Raw genomic sequence first — 21,888 nt, 5'->3', positions numbered from 1 at the left:
CATCAACCAAATTTTAGACTATATTACATAACTGCTATACTGTAGTCATAGGTATATCACCCTCTACATGTAGTGATACAAAAAGCCAACTACCATAATCACTTAACTCCACTACAACCTATGCCACAATTACAATAATATATCTGTTTTCGAAATATCATTACCACATAACATCATCCTAATGCAATTTGACACCATACTTTCTCCAATGCTCAGCCAAATTGTAAACTATATTGCATAATGGCTATACTGTAGTCATACGTATAGCACCATCAACATGTAGTTATACAATCAGCCAAACACAGTTTTACATAGTTATACATGTATCACCATCAACATCTACTTATGCATAAAGCCAAAAATAACCTACCCATGCCCCCAAAAATACTGTCCTCACACACATTCTAGCCACCTAACTGAACAGTCATTCCTTCCACCAACAACACAGACACCTCTGCTCCGCACAACTCCTACTGGCACACATCCCATGCATGCACAGAACCATATCGGGAGGACAGGCATTTACTTACATTGCTCCTAAAGCAAGGAAGCATCTCCCACTCCACATCACAGCAGCCTCCTTTCTTCTGTAATTTCACAAGTAGATGAAAACCTGGCTTTTCAATTAACCAACCTATTATAGCCAGACCTAGGCACACACACCTGCTCAGCAGAAAGATACTATTGCAAGTAATAGCGCTCTTTGCATGCATACATATTTTCTATTGTCTTAATATTGTCTTCTGACTTACTGTTAGTCCCACAAATGCTCTTTGATTTTTAAAGTGAGCCAATCAATCTGTTTCCATAGCCACAACCTAACTATTAAATGCAACTCTGTTGTTGCCACTTGGTGATGAGCTTTAGTAGACTATAATTTTTTGCCTCCAGTGTATCCAAGGTGAAAGCATTTTACCTATCTATGTTTCAGCTGTCTACCTGAGGAAGGAATCCATGTGTGATTGCAAGTGAATGTATCTTTCTTGGATATTTTCAAAAAAACTATAAAAAAAACAGCTATCCTATTGTTAAAAATCCATAGCATGAAGTAAAGTGGTGTAAAGGAAGTTGCACAAAGTGGAGTAGAGTGTTGTGATGTGCCGTGGAGTGGAGTCTAGTGGAGTGGCATAGAGTGAAGCAGTCTGTTGTGGGGTCGGGTGGGGTGGGGTGGGTTGGGTAGTGTCGTAGAGTAGTTTGTCGTAGTGTGGAGTGGAGTGGCATAGAGGGAGTTGTGTAGAGTAGAATGTTAAACAGTAGAGGGGAGTAGAGTGTTGTAGAGCAGGCCTAAAAAAATTCACTCGCAATTGCAAGTGAGAGTTTATCAAGTTGAGCTATTTTTAGCAAGCCACCATTCTGGCAAGTAAACTTAAGCTGAAAGAAACAGGTGTTTTGTTCATTCAGAAAGTGAATGAGCATTTAAGACACCTTTAAATCTTGTTTTTATCTTGGCACATTTATCTGCTCAAGGACAGAGGTCAAACGTCAGTTTGACTTTTTACTAATTGTTGCTTTTCTGTTCCTGGAAAATGATTTTTACTTTTCTTTCTCTTATTACAGTTAATGCTTTTTGTCAAGTGTGCTGACAAAAATTATGAAACAAAAAGATGTAAAATGTCAGTTTTTATTCGCCAACACATTAAACAGCTGGTAAATGAATAGTACAAGTATTTCAAAATATATCGGGAATTTTGATAGAATATTGTTTTCATTCAGAAGTGTGATGCAAAGAAAGATTTAAATAGGAGCAAAACAAATCAGAACACCTAACTTGGTGATGTGCAAATGACAAATATTTGCAGAAACTGTGTTTCAAAACATTGTACAATATATAGTTTTAAAACTACATGTCAGTGACAAATTCTGAGGCCATTTCAATGTAAAATCTGCTGATTGCAAAGGACAGTGTGCCTCTACTTTATGCTTTAGTTATGTGTTTATTAAAAGTGATAGTTTTTAAACATGATTTGGAAACATTCCTGCCTCTGACCTGATGATCATGCTGTTAAACTAAGAGGCAATTAAGCAATCATGTGTATTCTATATGTGGCTAGATTTGTATTCTATATGGAGCTAATGTTTAGTTTATTAAATAAAACAAAAGAGTTTTCTGTACAGCAGCGATGCTGAACTCATGAATTTCAAGGTGCTCTCATATATGATAAAGAACAAAAGGTGTCTCAGTGAATTAAAATACTTGCCCAGGATCACATAATTTGAAACCAGTTTATGGGTCTAGAGCATTCTAATTAGGTTGATTATTTAAGTCACCAGACCTGCCGGTCTAGTAAACTTTTTAGGATTTTTTGAGGCCTGTAGAGTGGCGGGGAGTACCATTGAGTGGAGTAAAGTTTTTATAGAGTGGAGTGGCATTGACTGTTATTTCTTAAGGTGGAGCAGCATAGAGTGGAGCAGTGTAGATTGGTGGGCGTATCATAGAGTGGCATTGAGGGAGTGTCTAGAGTAAAGCGGAGTGGCATAGAGTGGAGTGGTGTGCTGCCGAGTGGCATGTTATTGAGTGGCCTAGAGAGAAAGGGCATAAAGTGGAGTCTCCTAGAATGGAGTGGCATGTAGTAGAGTAGAGTGAAGTGGCATAGAGTGGAGTAGAATGTCATGGCGTGTCGTACAATGGAGTGGCAGAGGATGGAGTGGCGTAGAGTCTTGAAGAGTGGAGTGGCGTATTGTGGCGTATGCATGGTGTGGTAGCAAAGAAAATGTGTTATCTGCCATTATGAACAGCACATTTTCAATTGAAAGTCTTATTACATTTTTGCAGAGACATACAGTGTTACAGATATAAGTATACAAAGCATACACAAAAATGTGTGGGAATGTCATCCCCTAGTGTAGAAATTTGTATTGATCATAATAAAATATTTGATCTCACCAAAATTCAGAATTACAAACACAATAGCTTCATTTGTGCACTCCAAATTCTGAAATATCTGCACAGTTCATTTACAGTCATTTAATGTTGGTATGTGCTACAAAAAGCCTTTCCTTTCCCAGCAAGATTGTCACACAAATCCTCTCACTTTGAAGTTAGGGAAAGAAAAGTAAACACAAAGCTCCCTTGGAATACAGAGCATGCCATTTAACCTTGATCTCTGAATGCGCAGCAAATGCGACAAGATAAGAACAAAATTTAAAGGCCTGTTTACAGAAAGCAAGCATGCATGGAAGAATACAGTAAAAAGGTTATGGTCTACGGGAAGGATGAACTCAAACTGGCGAGCCTAAAACACATAAAGCCGGGAAATAGAAAGCAAGCAAAGTCAGTTGCAAACCACAATGGGCAGAATGCTTTCCTAGGGAAGCTTTCAAAATATCCCCAAGGCATCATTAGCAAACCAGAACACTCCTCTGTCTGGATGGGTTTGACCCAAAAAGGAAAAGATGCTTGGACTGGTAAGAAGTGTTCTTTTCCAGCCCAACTGTTTGCCCCAAGTTGAAAGGAAGCAAACCCCTCAGTAGAAAATTGAGGATTTTTTTATCTAAAGATACTCAGTGAGGAAATTGTAATCCTCAAAATCTCCTACAAAAATAGACTTTATTTGTATATGAAAAGAGAGAACACAAACTAATGTTCCTAAATCTGGTTAAAAAAAGGGAATAAAACCATTTAAGAATTTTGAATGGATTTGGTAACCATCATTACAGGGTAAGCAGTCTATAGATTGAATAAATTTGACAGAGTAAATTACATACATTCCAGAATTCATAAACCAAGGCTGAGATAATATGATTCAGTGAAAGATTATAGGAAGGGGAAAATACCAACCACGTTATATGTTTGCTTATGGCATTCTCTTGTATTCTTCCCTCTGTCACCATGCACAAATGCATATAGCTGCTCCAATCTTGAAACCTGTGAGTTGCCCTAATTCTTATAGCCTGGCAATGTCGCACATCACCACTGCCAGTGTCACAAAGGAGCTTTATGTATTTCAGTGGTGGATGAAAGCCCCATACACCTAGCTACATAAGTCTTGCATCCCTTTCTACCTGTATTGCTAATACCACTGATAGGTGGTCCTCTACCTCGTGCCAAAATGCTGCAACCAAGTGTAGAACAGCATCATACCAGATCTGGCGACTGTGGCCCCAGGTCCAAGATGGCGGATTGACACCGCCAGAGCGGAGGAGCGCTGAAAGGGTCCGGGCTCGCGTGACTGCTATATCAAGTATGGAGTGATTAATCCTGGATTACTGGCTTTATCTCCACTTCCATCGGACTCCCGTATTAGCCACAGTGCTCCTGCCAATACAAATTGAGCCATCGCGCTCCTGGCGTTCCCAAACAACCTTGATGTAAGCCCCAGAATTGTTTTGAAAGAATGCCATTAGCCCCGCGGTTTCTCCTCAATAACCCAGAACGAGACAACCAGCAAGTAAACCGACATTAATGCGATAATAGGCATTGTGTTAATAACTGTTGAACAAAACAATAATGCTGATAATTCTTGTCCTGATGATGATGTCATAATTTAAAAAGGCATCGAAACGTCGTCGACAAAAAACCCCATATGCAATATGATGAATGCTATATTGTTTGACGCAATGGTATGGTTATGTTTAAGAGATTGAGTCTGTAGCACTGAACAATAGTATACAGACAGATTTTCGCTTTGCCTTTTGGCTCATTTCTTTTGTTGTTTTGTCTTAAATGTTATGGGTCACGGCTTTGCCCACTTGTTATCTTGGTCTTAAAACTCTCTCTATGAACTTGATCATTTAAAATAAAATTCTTGTCCGGCTGGACAAAGAAACATACTACTTATTAGGTGTATGATTATTATTTTTTGCTATCCTATCCACATATAGGGACCATTGTCTTTTGTAAATTTATCTCCACGGCTTTCAAATGTTGGTTGGTGCTGGCGGTGATTGTTAATATTTGCGGCGCCAGAACGACCCTGACAACTCCTCACGAAGGACTGGGCGCAGGTGCTGCAGAGCCACAGAGTGCAGGACTAGTGCTTACCTGGACGCTGTATGCTGCAATTTCGGCTGATCGAGAGCCGAGTGCGGAGCTTGCTTCGCTCCGCTCGATTACCGCGTCTAACCCCTGAATCCATGAGGGGCTGGTCGGCGGTCAACTGGTTTGGACTGCGGCTCTTTCGGCGATTTTCTTCCTTGCCGATAACGCCGATAGCAAAAACAAATCACCGTGAAATGGCGCCGAAACTTCCCGCACGGAATACCCGGACCACGACTACAACCGGGAGAACAACGTCAACGCCAGCGCCAGTGCCAGGGCTATTACCGACCGTCACTCTCAATGACTCAGTCTCTGGTGGAAAGTCTGCCAACAATGTGCCGGTTCCTGTCCTGGATGTGGATAAACAAAACTCTGGTAGGCAAGAGAAACTGGCAATAAATGTGGGGGGACCTAAAGCTAAAATCAATGCTGAAGATAATATGTTACCAAATGCAGGAATACAAACAATACTGCCTGAGACAATATGTAACAGCTTTAATGAAGAGGGCCAGAGCAATGTTACTTTAAACAATCCACCTTTGCTAAAAGTAACTGAATTTGAACTTGAAACTAATACTGGCTTAGTTGCTAGCTCTCATGCACCTACTAGTGAAATCACAAACTCTCAAGCTATAAATTCGTTATCCAATACGAGTACGAACCCCACCCAGTCTGAAATTGAAACTGCAAATATTTCATTAAATCAACGGTCATCTACTATCTTAACTGCAATTTCAGCCGATAAGGGAGTGGTAGGGGCTGAGGGATGTGAAAATGTCGATAACCTTGATGGGATTGAGACAGATGAGGAGTATGTTGACGTTAATGATCATGGGAATAACACACCGTCAGGATCAATTAAGGATAAGGACAAAGCTATCAACATTAAAAAGCTTGGAAGCAAAACAAAGAATAAAGCCAAAAAGATTATAAGTAAACCTAAGCCAAGTACTATGAAAGCAATAGCAGAAAATAGCCCAATCAGACAATGGGTGCAAGCTAAGGGTGGTGTCAAATCAATGGCCATGAGACTTTCTGGTAATAGCCCTGATGACCTGGGTATTGTAACCGAAGATGCAAATACCTCTAATTCTATGGTAGATGTACCTGGGCCAGCAAACTCTAACCAACAATCAATTGAAACACTCACTGTAGACCAGAACACTACAAATGTGATGGCTTTAATTGAAGGACATGATCTAATTGGCTCTGGTAAAGAATCTATAAAACCGTCAGAAGAAAACCTTTCTTCTTCGCTATCAATTTTGCAGCTGTCCTCCTCATTACCAATAATACCAATAATATCTATGGGTAATACCCCTACACTCTCCTCTAATAGCAATAACTCAACGCAAGACACAGGTAGTACTGCTCGAATAACAAATGGTGGCACTGAATCAGTCTCAATTGCAGAGCTAACAAAAGAAACAATTCTGAAGGAACCAGATCACTCTTCTGCCTTATCAGCAGATTGGACCCTTCAAGGGGAGGTTTCTGCATCCTTCCAGACGATATTACAGCTTCTAAATGAACAGAAACAGGAAGCAAAGACCCATTACCAGCAGATGAGGGAAGACAGCAACAAGACCCAAGCCTCTCTGCAAGAGATGGCATGTAATTTGTAATTGGGGGCTGTCTCCCAAGATATGAAGGAACTACAACAAAGGAAGAAAAGTCGCAACGCTCTGAAGTTGCTGTGAATAAGCACGCCTCTCAACTTCTTCCGATGCAAGCTAAACTTGAAGATTTAGAAAACAGACAATGGAGACAGAATCTACATGTTTTTGGTATTGCCGAGGGAGCTGATCCTAGAGCATTTATTTCCCATCTGTTTCAAAAAGCTTTTCCTGATTTATCAGATTGGGATTGGGACTCCCAGATCCAACGTGCTCATAGACTACCCCTAGTTCGAAGGGATAAGAGCGGTAAATTTCCACGACCAATTTTGATATATATAGGCAACTATTTGCTTCGTCAAGCCATTTCAATTAAAACACGGCAAAATACTCCAGTTACCATTGACTCAGTTATTTTTTTTGTCAGATCTGACTTAAGTAAACTCTCCCTTGAAAGACGCTGGAAATTGAAACAATTTTTTGACCCGATTAAGGAGCTGGGATGTCAAGTTTTTTACAGGAACCAGCAAAACTGAAAGTAATCAAAAATGGCCGGTCTTATTTTTTTTGGAAGTGAATGAGGTTGAAACTGCTATAGCTACTTGGAGACTGGGAAAATGAACAGGATATTGACTAATGTTATGCTCATATATTTTTCTTCCTCTTATTGGATAATGTCATTTTTTGCTTTATTGTTATTATTCACTCCAGTTTATTACTAGACTGATTTGTTTTTTTTTCTGGCTTGGAGGTAATTGGTTATCTTAGATAGTGATCACTATTAAGCATGGCTTTTTTTTATTATTTCTGAAGGCCCGGACCCTATAAGCGGCTAAATTCACTCGCTGGCTGCCAGTATAGCGACAGCCAATCTAAGGGGGGACCTGCAGGTAACTACTGGGTGGCGGGTGGTAGGTGTAGAGTGTGGGGTGGGGAAGAGGAAAATATGCTTGGGGGTAAAAAATGCATCAAAGAACACACATTATATAAAATAAAGAAGAATTATAAAGCTGATTTAATGTGTTATAGAGGTCATATAGATAAGGATATATACTACTTGAAATGCATCGAATAAAATGCTTAGCTTGGAACGTCTCGGGCTTAAACAATAGAATAAAGCGGAGCCTTGTTTATGAGGAGCTGAAGATGTACAATCCTCAAATCGTGGTAATTACTGAAACTCATATAGCCTACAAAGATAAACATTTGCTTAAACAATTAGGATATGATATTATAGTCTGTACTAAATTTAATGCTTCAATTAGAGGGGTGGCGATTCTAAAGCATAAAGGCTTGAAGGGTGAGACACTCAAGACATTAACCGATAAAGCTGGTAGATGGGCTATAGCTGAGATAAAGGCTGAAGGTCGAAAATATACAATATGCGGGGTTTATGCGTCAAATCAAGATGAACCAACAATTTTTGATCAGATTAATATAGAATTGCTTGGATGGGAAGGGGAATACATTGTACTGGGCGATTTCAATTGCATTATGAATTACAACTTAGACACAACTAGGAAAAATTCCTTCCAGAGAATGAGGAAAACTAGAGCTGCAATTCTGGATTTATTGACTATCCATTTCCTGAAAGATGCTTGGAGATGTTTAAATCACAAACTAGCTGGTTATACATATTATTCGGCAGCTCATAAGTTATGCTCACGGATAGACATGATTTGGGTTTCAGACTCTATCCTCAGTAATTGCTCAATGGCTATATATCCAAGGGTAACCTCCGACCACAACCCAATTTCTTTAACTTTTGAGGTCACAGCTGAAGAGTTTTCTCCTCGTCTTTTCTCATTTCCAAGATATCTGATCACTGATTATGGGTTTGTGAATCAACTTAAATAACACATAAAAGAATTCATTGATATAAATTTACACTCTAGCCAACCCTTGATAATTTGGGATGCTTGTAAAGCTAGCATACGCGGATTCACACAACAATTTATCTGGCGACAAAATAAAGAACATCGAAATCTAAATGAGAAAAGGCTTGGAGAAATCCGTGATATTGAACTTCAGCTGTCAGAAGCTCTGTCTGATGGGGCATCAAACTTGGATATACTCAACTTTAAACTAATAGAACTTAAAGTTGCATTAAAGGATCTTCTTAGGGGTAAGAGCATTAACAAATTTAAAAAATATCAACTTGATCAATATGAAAACGGTGATAAAATTGGTAAACTTTTGGCCTATAAAGTTGCTGAAGAGCGATCACAGAACACGATTAAAGAAATGAAAGGAGATAATAATCATTTGTTTGGCGACTCCAAATCAATATTACTACAATTTGCTTCCTTTTATCAAGCTCTATATACACCAGAAACTACAACCTCGGAGGACAGTATTAAAGATTATGTAGAGCTTAATATGGTTAAAGTCTTAGAACCAGAACAATCTGCACAATTAGAAGAAGAGATGACAGCAATAGAAATTAGGGATGCTATTAATTCTCTAGCAACAGGGAAAGCAGTAGGGGAGGATTCTATTCCTTTGGAATTATATAAATGCTGTGCTGAGGACTTGATACCTTTATTAACTGATGTGATCCATGCTATAGGTAATGGGCAACAAGCACCTAAATCTTGGAATCAAACTCAAATTATCTTTTTTTAAAAAAGGGTAAAGTACCTCAGGAGAGAGGATCATACAGACCAATCTCGCTTACCAACAGCGATGCTAAAATCTTCGCTAAAATATTGGCCACTAGGCTTGCGCCAGTTATGTCTCAGCTTGTATCTTTACAGCAACATGGATTTATTCCAAAACAAGATACTACAGCACATATTAATATGGCCATATCTGCTTTTGATGCTGCACGGACTCACTCCGGCCCACTCAGTATGATTCTACTAGATGCAGAAAAAGCATTTGACCGAGTCGGGTGGGACTTTTTATGGGTAGCTTTACAAGCATTTGGCATTAACGGCCAATTTTTGAGATGGATTCAATCACTTTATGATAATCCTATGGGCAAAGTATCTTATATGGGAAAATGTTCTCCTATGTTTCCAATTAAGAAGGGGACAAGACAGGGGTGTCCTTTATCACCCCTGCTTTTCGCTTTAGGTATGGAACCCTTTTTAATTGCACTTCAACGTCAGGCCCTAATTAACCCTTTCTTCAATAGCTTAAATAAGCTTGACATTACTGTATATGAAGATGACGTAGCAGTATTCTCCTCGGATGGGCCTTGAAAGGTATCATAATTGAAGCAGGTATATATGGCTCAGTCTCTGGCTATAGACTTAACACCACTAAAACTCAAATTGTTACGAATTATCATCTGTCTGTTCCTACTCCAGGAATTTGCGGTGTGGCAACGTACCTTGGTGTCAAAATCTCTTCGGATATTGACTCAATTGTAGCACTAAATTATGAAATATTAATAAAAGAGACCGCAATGCAATTTAAGAAATGGCATAAACTACCACTTGGTATCATTGGCCGAATAAATTTAATTAAAATGAAAATCTTGCCTAAATACTTATATTTATTCCGAGCAATTCCCCTACGCGTAAACAATTCATATTTTCTTAGATTAAAAGGAATTATTAGTAGTTTTATATGGGGATATAAAAAAGCCAGACGAGCCGTCTCCTCACTTAAACTTCCTTTTAGTCAAGGAGGTCTGGCTCTTCCGGATTTCAAGCTTTATTATTGGTCGGCTTTTTTGATCCATTTTCGTAGCTTAACAGTTCTTGATAAGTGTTTGTATTTTCATAAATTTTTACTTGGACAAGATGCTAATATGTTTATCTACAGATTAAATGACCCTAACTATTTCAAAAGGGTTAAATTTAAGACGGTACGAGATACCGTTAATATTTGGCGCTCCATCATGGTTAAATGTAACGTTTCTCATTTACATTATAAAACACCTTTGTGGGGTAATCCAGGCTTTCCTTTCATTTTTCAGGATTCAACATGCCGATTATACTTAGAATCTGGTATTAAACTCTTGGGAGATTTGTATGATCATCAAGGATTTATGGCGTTTGAAAAAATAAAGCAATGTTATAATTTACCGGAACTGGCTAGGTTTAAATATTATCAGATTAAAGATTATTTAGTGAAGAAATTAGAACTCACTATGTAACAGACTCTGATTTATGGGACTGTATCTATAGAGAATCAGACAAAGCCATGATTAGCATAGGATATAAGATATTTTCTGACTTTAATACTAACGATATCATAAAATTAACGGAGAAATGGAATAGAAAACTGGCTTCAAATGTACCATTCGATCTAATTACTTTATCTCTTAAGAGTTTAAATGCATCAGTTCATTCTTCTAGCCTTAAACTGCAAATGTTTAAAACTATATGTCAATTATATCATACCCCCGAAAGAATTCTTAAATGGGCAAGGAATAATAACTATAGTGAACGTACGAAATGCCCTAAATGTCATCTAATTGGTGCTGATATTGTTCACATGTTTTTATCATGCCGTCATCTTAGTGAATATTGGGATGGAATACTCAGGATGGTGTCTGATAGACTTAATCAACTTATCTCTTTCTCACCAACTGATGTGTTGATTGGTATATGTGGGGGTTTTAGTACATTTAGTGATTTGCTGAACATCTTAGTTACTTGTGCAAGACTTATTATTGCTAGAGCGTGGATTCAGAAAAATCCACCAACTGTTATGGAATGGTGGAGCCTAGTTAAGGAAACATATAATATGGAGATTACCCTTGCTACTTCAAGGGCCTTCGGGCTAAACACAAAATTGACAGAATCTGGGGATTTTTTATGTCGTAACAATAGTATACTGTTCTTACCGATTTTTTTCTTTTATCTCTTCTTTTATTTCTTCTTTTTTTTTCTCTTTTTCTGTATGACCTCTTTACTGCTTATGACGTATGAAATGTTTAATGTTTATCTTTTCGATTCTACTGAAATCTGTATAGATTGATTTTGTTTATCCTGGTTTTTCTTTCTGTGTTCATTTGATGCAAATAAAAAAATATTTAAAATAAAAAAAAGGTCTTCTACCTCGTGCCAAAATGCTGCGACCAAGTGTAGAACAGCATCATACCATGTTATAGCCCTTTGGTCATCGGTCTTTCTGTATGAGGCTGGACAAAGTGAGTTGTAAGCAGGTATAGTAGATTTGGTGTAAGAATTTGAGCTGTACGAATTGGAGCCTGCTTTTCAGACTTCATTTTCCTCCTCACACCCCCACTCCAACTCATATTTATCCGTCTCTAATGACTTTTCACCTGGGCAGGTAATGATTCTTGTGAAAATGTGGTTTATTAAATAGAACAAATTGTTATCCACCACAAGTTATATCATCACATTTTTTTATGTTTAGTTAAAAGTACCAAAGCAGTAAAAAGAAAAAAGAAAACACAATAAAAATACCACTCAAAATTACAAAAATAAATAAGCAAAATAACACCAAAACGACAAAACTCCTGAACACCAGGACCTGGCTCATTGTGATGACGACTTCCGTGGAGCACAGTATGGATACATCAAGTAGTTTGACATGCCAGGAAATAGGGAAGTTCAGAAAAGCTTCTAAGACCCAATCTGAGAAGAAACATTGTTATTGTTCTGAGCAATAGCTCTTATCCACGCGGGGAAACCTGATGTTCAGTCTAATGCAGAGGAACTTCTGGTCAGATACTTCTTGTGGTCAGTTCTCCTGAAGCCATGGAGAACATGTTTTATAAATATTCCCAAGCCTGGTTGGTGTCCAAACAAACACATTAGTACACTTCCAAAGACTCCCTGACCTTAGGGGGCGTACTTAGAGACTTGCAGGGAGTCAGGCAGAGGGCAACAACAAAGTCTAGCCTAGGTTTAATTGCCACTGGTCAGCTGAGATGCTTCAAACAGGAATGTCCACTTCAGCTGTTTTATGTTCCTGGAGCCACCCAGAGGATCAGCCTCATGATCCTTGAGGTATTTCTGCCCTTGGAGTTCAAGTGGAAAGGGGTCCAAACTCATCAGGTCCTCTCACAGGTCATCAATGCCAAATGCAAAAGGCTCAGTTCGCCTGGTATCCTTTGCACGTTGAACAGTGTTCTGAGAAAGGCTAGGTTAGGTTCCACTTTTGATGCGTCCAGCAGCCTGTAGGTGGGAGACACCAGAGTTGTTCCTAGTTCCTCACTAACCAATGAAGTAAAGGTTCCCAGGCCTTCCCATTTTTGCAGTAGTTATTGTTTGTTTTGCTGCAAACAGGCCAAAATGTAATGTGTCAGAGTAAATCCAAATTCTAAAGGTCTTCAGCCTCTTTACATTTGGGCTCTGAGGCAAGGGCTGTGAGTGGGGAGTGTACTCTAATCCTAGTGTTCTCCCACATTGAACACTAAAATCCATTATGAAGCAGGCACTGTACCCACAACAAACCCAGAGACTTACGTCTGGTAGCGCAAACCAGGGTCTTTTTGTAACCAGACGGGAGATGTACAAAAATTGCACTGGCATCCTGCTTTCTCCCGTTCAAGTGAGTCAAAATGTTACATGTGACTCTACAGACCTGTCATGCAGAATATAACAGTGTAGTGTCAACATAATTTCCACAGCCCCTGCCCCCCATACTACATTAAGCTCAGGAGACTACCTCTGCCCATTCAGGTCAGCAAGCTTGCGCCTGGTAGGAATTTCACACCTTTTAAACCTTTCCCTGACTGAGTGAAGGCTTGGAGTAGGCAGAGGCTAATTATAATTAGCTATCTCACAGTTCAACTAGTTACGTTTCTAAAAGTTACTTTTCCTTAATGTTTATTAAAACTCCTACTTCACTGTTGCATTGGGTTTTTAATAACCAATAAAGGTAATAGTTTAATAATTTTTCTAGCTTGGCCCATTCCAGAGATGCAGTTTATGTATTTTAATCTGTACCCTGATTTTCTAAATAGGACTGCTATGCTTGCCACGATAATTTTTTTATGGTCTTGTCATTTTAAGAACATTTTAACATCGGTTTTGTACATGTCCTACTTTTAAATTCCTTTCACCCGACCTTATGTGATACAAATCCTACTTAGGGATGGCTTACTAATATTTAAAAGGGTTTTTTCTTGTCGCACTAGTGGGTGGTGCAATGATTTCTGCAGTCCATAAGTGACTTTATTTTCCATACAATGGATGCATTTTCTACTTCACATACTAGAGTCTGCTAGGAGAGCTAAATGTGGCAGTCAGGGATTAGTTAATTTCTATGTGTTGTGGGGTCAGGGCACATAAACAGGTCACTGGACAGCAGTGCCCCTGTGTGCAGATTCTAAAAAACAACAATATATTTCAGTTAAAAATGGGGATAACCCCGCAAAAAGGACAATTGTCTCACAAATAATGTCTTTTTTATTTTCAAGTTTGCCTTTTGCTTCAGAGGTTTAATCAACACTCACCCCTATTAATTGGTAAATATTCCTGGATGTTTTCCATTAACCCCTTACCTAGCACCCTACAGCATGTTTCACTTGTGTATATTTAAAGGCTGAGAATTGATCCAAGGCATTTTTGTAGGTAAACTACTCATACATTTTATCCCATGTGTATCCCATATAGGACCTGCTTTTGACCTTCCTATGGTATCCCCGCTTGAAAATCCATGTAGTGATGTTAATTCTATCAGTGTATAGTTGAACTAGAGAGGGTCCCCTCATGCAAATGACTGCTTGTCTAGGCAACACCACATTTATAATGGGCTTCTACAATGCACAAGAAGGGTTACAGCTGTATATTATTATACGGTATCCCCCGGGCCTTGTGGCATACTACTCAGTCTTCAGATCGGATTCACCATAAAGAGAGAATATTCTACTATCCCCCCAACAAATACTACATTTGGCCAGTGATATCCATCGGGTTTCCCATCCCAAAATAGTGAGTTGTTTACCTTTAGGAAGAAGGTTTGCTGCACCTAGTATAGCATGTTTTGTAAGATGCATACAAATCTAGGCAAGGACGTTTTATAGAACACCTCCCCACCCAGCAAATACAGTAGGAGTTCTTATAAATGTGAGACATGAGGCCCGAGTGGCTCTAGCACATCCCTAAAAATACACTATAACATATTCCCCTGCATCCCTAGTCATATACATCCCTAAATACTAAAACCTTGTTTTGTGTATATGTAGCAGACAATGAAAATTAGACACTGGGGCCCAAGATGTGAGTAGGTAAAGGGTTGATTTTGACCAATTTATTTAGAAGACAGTGGTATAACATTAGCCCTCGCAGCGCAGGTTAGGCCACCAGCTCTGAGAGCGCCTGACTAGGTCCAGAGTGTGGGGCGCCCCCTCCCAGTACTTTGCGGGGGCACCTTCACATTTCGTTATACCGCTGCTTGAAACCAGAGAAATTGCCCTAGATAGAGAATATCTATAAGCCTGTTTTAATGGTTTCCGCCATATCTGTCAAATACAGTGGTGTCTCGCAAACATAGAGTTCAATTGCGGAGTCCCTACTGTTACCCCATTTCAAACACCCAATTAAGGCATCCCTCTAATCCAGCATGCCAGAGCTCAGATATTAAGGCAAATAAAATGAAATAGTGGCCCTCCCACATACCACTGGTGCCGCATAGAGCCACTTAACCAGACATTGAAGCTGAGGTGAAAATCCAACCTGCTAGTGATCGCAAACCGAAAGCACCATTTATTCTAGTCAAACACATTTTTGGCATCCAGAAGCAAAGGTTACATCTTTCACCAAGCAAATACATTCTAGGGTCCAAATCAGAATCCTAAGGCTATGCCTTCTCGCCCTACCCAGGATAGAGCCTGATTATTCTGGATATACTAGTGTGCTGATGCAGGTGTAAAGTCTGTTAGCTAATAACTTGTCCAGTGTATTACACATTTATATATGTCTATATGATGTGTAGTCCACAGGGGACTTTTCTGTCTTCTTTATTAGGGCTAACATAGCCATTTCCAAATCCAGAGATGGGTATCCAACTGCCCTATATTCAGTGTATATCTCAAAGATATGATAAGTTATATACCGTTACAAATATTAGAACAGCTCATCCAGAAATCCTTTAGGACAGAGGATAGATATTTCTACTCTACAGCTACGATATTCCTATGACTATATCACCAATTTGTATGATTTAGTCTAGCTCATAAATATCTTGTTGATTCAGAGTGGGTAAAGACAGGGACGTAATGGAGTCCCCTGCACTTTCTGACACTTGTAGGGGCCCCCTCAGCCTACACTGAATTGACTGCTGAGGGTGAACAGGCCCAGGCAATGCACAGTGGGTCCTGCTTATATTCAGCCCTTCTTTGGGAAAGTAGCAGTGTTGAGAAGATCTTGACCACAAAAAAAACAATTGCAATTTATATCTTTAGTTTCTTGCCCATGTAGATAGGGCATGTGTGATTGTGTAGTAGGGACAGGTTTTAAATTTATATGACTATGCAAGCTATTCTGCTACAAAAAAAACACCAGCTAATTCTTTCTATTTGGACATTCAGAGCAACCACGCTGTTGCATAGTAGGTATTATACACTCAAAGTATCAGGCATCACTGCCATCTGCCCGGGTGATGGGGGGTGCATACTTCACATACTAGCTACAACTGCACTTCTTCACAACAACCTGTTTGCTGTCCGAGGTATAGTGTAGTGTATGCACACAAGATACACATTTATGTACACAAAATTTATACTGACAGAGGGCTTCATTACTTCATTATGAGATCTACGATTTGGGGCCTTGTAACTCTGCCTCCCCAGAATGAATGACACCAGAACTCTTGGGTATTGATATATCTTCTTCCAGAAATTCCTCCAGAGTTTCACCTGATGATTGCATAAAACAAAATGAATATGTGTACTCTTGGGAATCTCATAATTATGATAGTGCCAATACTTCTTGTTACTGGCTGTATTGGAATTAAGAGGGACTTGTAATCAAGCTTATGGATTAACACATCTGAATGGGTAAATGCAAGAATAAAACACACATACAGGTCCTGTTAGATGAACAATGACACACATAGGCCCACACGCACATCCACACAAACACCCCGAGCAACAAACATACACAAGTGGAAAAGGGAGTTTGTAATTGGCTATATTGATGTATGTGGATGTATTAAATTAACCATAGTATTTAATGTGTGCAAAGTTACTTATCTGAATCATTGAGCATCATGCTGAAATGTACCTTGAGAGCACTTGGTTACAGAACTTAAATTTCTACATGCTAAAGTGATAGTCATTGAATTAGTTGACAGCAAGGGGTCAGAACTGCTCAGGTTACAGTTTCACATCTCTATAAAACCATAGCGGTTGACTAATGCAATCCTTTAAGGGCAGGTAAAGTCTAGACCAGATCTGAAGTTGATTCTCTGATCGTGCCTTGTTGTTAATTCCTACTATTAATAGACTTTCATTGTTCACTAGTACCCTGGATCAGACTCAGAGCTCAGTTCAGAGGAGTAGGCTGTGATTTGAAATGTGAGCGTGTTCAGGCATATGCCTGTGCTCTAAACAATTTGAGCAGGTTTGCCCTTTACTGCACCACCCAATATTTGTCCAGTTCCTCCATGAATACTTTTGTTTGCAGACGTTGAGTACAGGCCTTAGTTTTGAGTTACATAAATTACATTCTAGTTATGTGAATACGGCACCAATTTCTGCTCCATATACACAGGAAAATTGGAAGCACTAGCCACCCCAACTAGGAACGGGCAGTTGGAATACCTGGTGTGAATAATTGTATTTTATTTTAGAAGCAAAACGGGTGGGTCAGAAAGGAATTCAAGCGGGCAATTTGGTTGCGGTCGCAGCCGTTCCCACCCGCATTAGAATCGGGCTCTTAGTATTCAAATATTTATCATATAAAAATGTGATTAATGCAAGGCACATTCGCAACATGACAGAATGACAACAGATGCAAAAACCACTCCATGCCCTTTGGAAGAATAAGAACATATTAGATGCTTTGCTGAGGGCACATATTAATTTGAATGATTGGAATAACGCACTGAAGAGGTTCTTGACTCCCCCTTGACATATGAAATTTGTGGTAAATGATGTTTATGTAAAACACTTTTAAATATGAATGGTATGGATCTCACCATACAACCTTTGCAGAACTGTAGAATTAGTGACATAATATATGTCATCATCTGCCCTTGTGGCTTTCTTTATGTAGGTGAGATAAAAAGAGGAGTGTGACATAGCATTAAAGAACATAGATCTGAGATATACACTCAGAGGCTAATATGAAAAGTGTTTTACCGGTTGCAAACGCTTAGATTTGATTAACCTGAGGGTTTGCAACCGCTAAAATATCATTTCAATCTACTAAACCCATTTAATGATTTGGAAAGTGTTTTCCAAGAGGTTAAATGGGTTTAGGAAAAATTAAAGAATTGGGATTTCGAACGGGCTTGTAAAGAAGGCCCCTTACAATAGTTGATTACTTAATTATGTATTGTTTTGCGACCAAACTCCGGTCGCATAACATTAATATTTTACCTCCTCCTCTAAGGAGGTGGTAAGCCATTCACAAACAAGGAAGGGCCACAAAGGAACCCATCCCCTTTGTCGATATTGACAAAAACATTTCTTGGGACCAATGTCAACTCCTAAATATAATATTCTTTTTAAGGCATCCTGTATTCCTTTTAGGAAAATGGGTTGCATTCAAAGCAAATGATTGCTTTATTTAAAAGCAGGCCAACACACCTGTGACTCTACCAATCGTAGTGGGTCACAAATTGCAACCTGTCACATTTGTATTACTGAAGAGTTGAATTGCAACCCACTAGGATTCAGTATTTTGTAAACTAACTTATTATTAATAGGTTGGTTCACAAATTTCCAAAGGATTCAGTAGAAGTCTTTGCCCAATTTGTGACCCTTTTTACTGAATCCATTGTAATACATTCCAAAGAAGAAATCACATATTGCAAAGCAGTATTTGTCACAATTTACAATTTCTTATTAGGAATATTAGTATATGAGGCCCTAAGATAATTACTGCAGTCTTAACTGAAATTTTGTGAAAAAGAAATGGACCAAATGATTTGAAATGAGTCAAAGAAGAGGTAGTGATCAAAATAAGAAAATAATATTGATTGATCACTTAAAAGTACAAAAAGTGATGTGAATTGAAGACCGGATTGGTTTGCCGCAACGTGCCTTTAAACCTGTCTCTAATACAAATAGGTATTCTGGTGAATAGTGACTATAACACAGTTTCCTGATTTATTTTACGACAGTCAAGCTTAACTTGTAATAAAATTTTTTTTGTCACAATCTGTCTTTAAGTGGATACTTTTAACCGGATGTATGACGTTACAACGCATACTTTTACCACGCATGCCTTTACAGCGCGGTATTTACAACGAAAACCTTTACAACGCATAGTGCTTTGGGGTGCTGGATAGTGAATAGTTTAATTTACTATTCCAACTCCAGTCCCCGTGGACACTAGGGAAGGTGTTGGATAGTAAATTAAACTTATTTTTTATCCTAGAGCGCCCCCCAGCTCAATGCGTTGTAATGGTTTTCGTTGTAAATACCGCGTTGTAAAGGCACTGCGTTGTAAAAGTTGCGTCGTAAAGGATGTTTCTCCTTTTAACCACAACTTGTGTCTTGTCATGAGTTTGAAAACAATGCATATTGTCATGTGAACAGTTCTAATCTACGAACGTACAAGTTTAGTTGCTAAGTAGATGGCTCAGTGATTTGATCGCTTGCTTTTGAGGTCTGTATGTGAATCTAAAGTCACAGGTTTGAATTCCCGCATTGTCACTCAACCTTTATCCTTCCAAGGTCAGTATAGCAAGTGTGAGGTATGAGATATTCAGCTAAATACATCTCATAAGTTTATTCATAATAATGTGCCTGCCTTCACTGATGATGCTTCTGTCCTTTCACAGCCTCCAGAGGAAATCTACTCAGCTGGGGATTCTGTCATGATCCGTTTTCATTCCGATGACACTATTAACAAGAAGGGCTTCCATGCGGAGTACACAAGTACCAAATTTCAAGATGCCTTGCACTTGCCCAAGTAGCTTAGCTTCATCTCTGAGACTTCCACGGCCTGGCCAGCGATAGTTTCCAGAATACAATAAGGATGTTGATGCTGGCATAAAACTGTACTGTGTCATTGGAGACCGAATCCAGTCTATTTGAAGGGCATATACATTTGCAATACACTCTGGTTGCATGGTACTCTCTTGCTGATATACTAAGGACCAAATATGTGAGAGCCTCTCCTTATCAACGTGTTAGAGCTATTAGCTGTTCTAGTGCTTAAGCTAGGTATAGTTGTCATAACATGTAGCTCTCAGATATCCAGAAAATGACCAGTGGCAAGTATGAGGGCTGGAGCCCTAAAAGTTAACGGTACGCATCACAGTCACATAACGTCCTGAGTAAAAGCGTTCAACAAACTCCTGAATAATGAAAATGTTTCAGACATGGTGCTCAGTAGGCTGGAAAGCTTTGCAGGCTGTGATCAACAGTTTTTTGTTTGTTTATAATTTTCAAACGTGTATGTTTGTTTACATTTAAAAGTGTGTTTTCCATCAAAGGTAAGCAAGATTCTTTTTCGTTCAGATTCAAATCTTTTAAATTGATTCTTGGTTTCCTCTGAAATTTTTGACGCATTGTCAGTGAACTCTGACCGAGATTTCTTCCATTTTGGCCGTCTGGCACTTTAGTTTTAAGAGTAATAACTGAATTAATATCATGCATACGTTTAAGATATCTTTGTCTTTGACTTAATGTAAACATTTGGAAATAGGTTTCCATGTATTTTTGGAAATACTCCTATGCATCTTTGACATACTTTGTATAGGAAGGTATTGGTTGAACATCTACAGAATAAGGAAAGTAAATCAGGTACTTTTAAATTTTAATTAAATGTACCCCAAAATTAATAGAATAATAACAAGAAAGTATTCCTATCTACCATTGTAAATTACATATACATGTTATTTCCATTAGGAGTGACAAATAGCAAATGTTTAAAGATTGATTTTATGGGGCTATATTCTGCAGCTATTTTAGTGGTTTCAGGTACTGTAGATAATGTATGACATGCTAATTATTAATTATCTGGAATGCAAAACTCAAATGAAAATGCTGGTAATCAGTTTAGGCATTGTATAACACTTACAGTGTGTTTGTGTCTCTGTTACATTTAAGCAGATTAGGAGGTGCCTTTTTCAATTTGATTTATATATCTAGGCTTGCATTTGATAAGTTCGCAAATTTCAACCACAACTCCATAGGACAGCAAAACAGGTGGGGTTCATTTTATTAGCCAACATGTCTTGAAGAAACAATTACACTTAAATATATCAACAATAATGGAATTTCAATAAACAATAGAATGTTATAGATCCTCACGTAAGAAGAGAATTGTGGCAATAAGAAGTATCAGGAAACTGTTGCCCAATTCTATCTTATCATTTCTCTTGCCAGCCAAAATGTATTTTGCTTTAGCATCAAATGGCGTCCACTACAATTGTTTCCAATGCTTAGAGAAAGTCAAAACCTGGGACCTGCAGTTTTGGATATTCAGTCACTTGATAGCTTAACTTTCATAACACTCATAGTTTGTCATGTTGTCCATATATTGATCTCAATTATTTCTCTCTTGTATTCTTCTGTATAAGTAGGAAGACCAGGACCAGAAGGGACATACTGAGTACCAAATACAATCTTGTCCATTTGTAAGTGTTGGCACCTGGGGCACTATTTTTGTCAGAGAGGAACTTTTTTACTACAGCATTTACTTTAAATATGTTGGTTAGCTTTAGCATTTGCTCCCAATTGGCATTGCCCATTTAATGGTGGTTAGGAGAGGAAAGCATATGATCAGCTTGATCTGGCATATCATCAATTTTTAGTAAATATGCATGGCTAAATTCTCCTTACTCTTACATAAATTACAATTAATGTGCTCTGAGCTACCAGCATTTTTACTCATTTTAAATATTCGATAAAACAATGTATTAAGATTCTCATCAATAAAAACCAAAGAGAATTTCTACAGTGGATAGAGGAAATATTCACTGACCATTGTTAGACAACAAATGCTAAATGGTGAGAACAACACCTAATATAAAGTTATTTTGTCTTTTTATATTCGCAAGTTACATTTTTGCAGTCATTTCCCCAAACATGATAGCAAATACAAACTATGCAGTTACCTATGTACAGCAAATAACATATTTTAAGGCAGTTGCTTCTCTGTATTTTGAAGATAGTGACTATAAATGACACTGAAAATGTGCTTTCTAATATCGCGTCAATGCGATATGCTTATTTCAAATAACTGA

General features: G+C 38.5%; 1 protein-coding gene across 1 annotated transcript in view; it reads left to right on the top strand.

Annotated features, from left to right (window-relative positions):
• Positions 1 to 20,709, top strand: part of TLL2 (tolloid like 2) — a 2,097,051-nt gene extending 2,076,342 nt beyond the window's left edge. Inside the window, exon 21 of the mRNA XM_086922321.1 lies at positions 19,477 to 20,709. Coding sequence (XP_086778447.1) covers positions 19,477 to 19,611 — 135 coding nt within the window. The 3' untranslated portion in view covers positions 19,612 to 20,709. The remainder of the gene's footprint in view (positions 1 to 19,476) is intronic.
• Positions 20,710 to 21,888: the final 1,179 nt, after the last annotated feature.

This window comes from Lissotriton vulgaris, chromosome 5 (genome assembly GCF_964263255.1).
Source record: "Lissotriton vulgaris chromosome 5, aLisVul1.2, whole genome shotgun sequence".
NCBI classification, from domain to species: domain Eukaryota; kingdom Metazoa; phylum Chordata; class Amphibia; order Caudata; family Salamandridae; genus Lissotriton; species Lissotriton vulgaris.
This window is presented reverse-complemented; position numbering and strand designations above follow the sequence as displayed.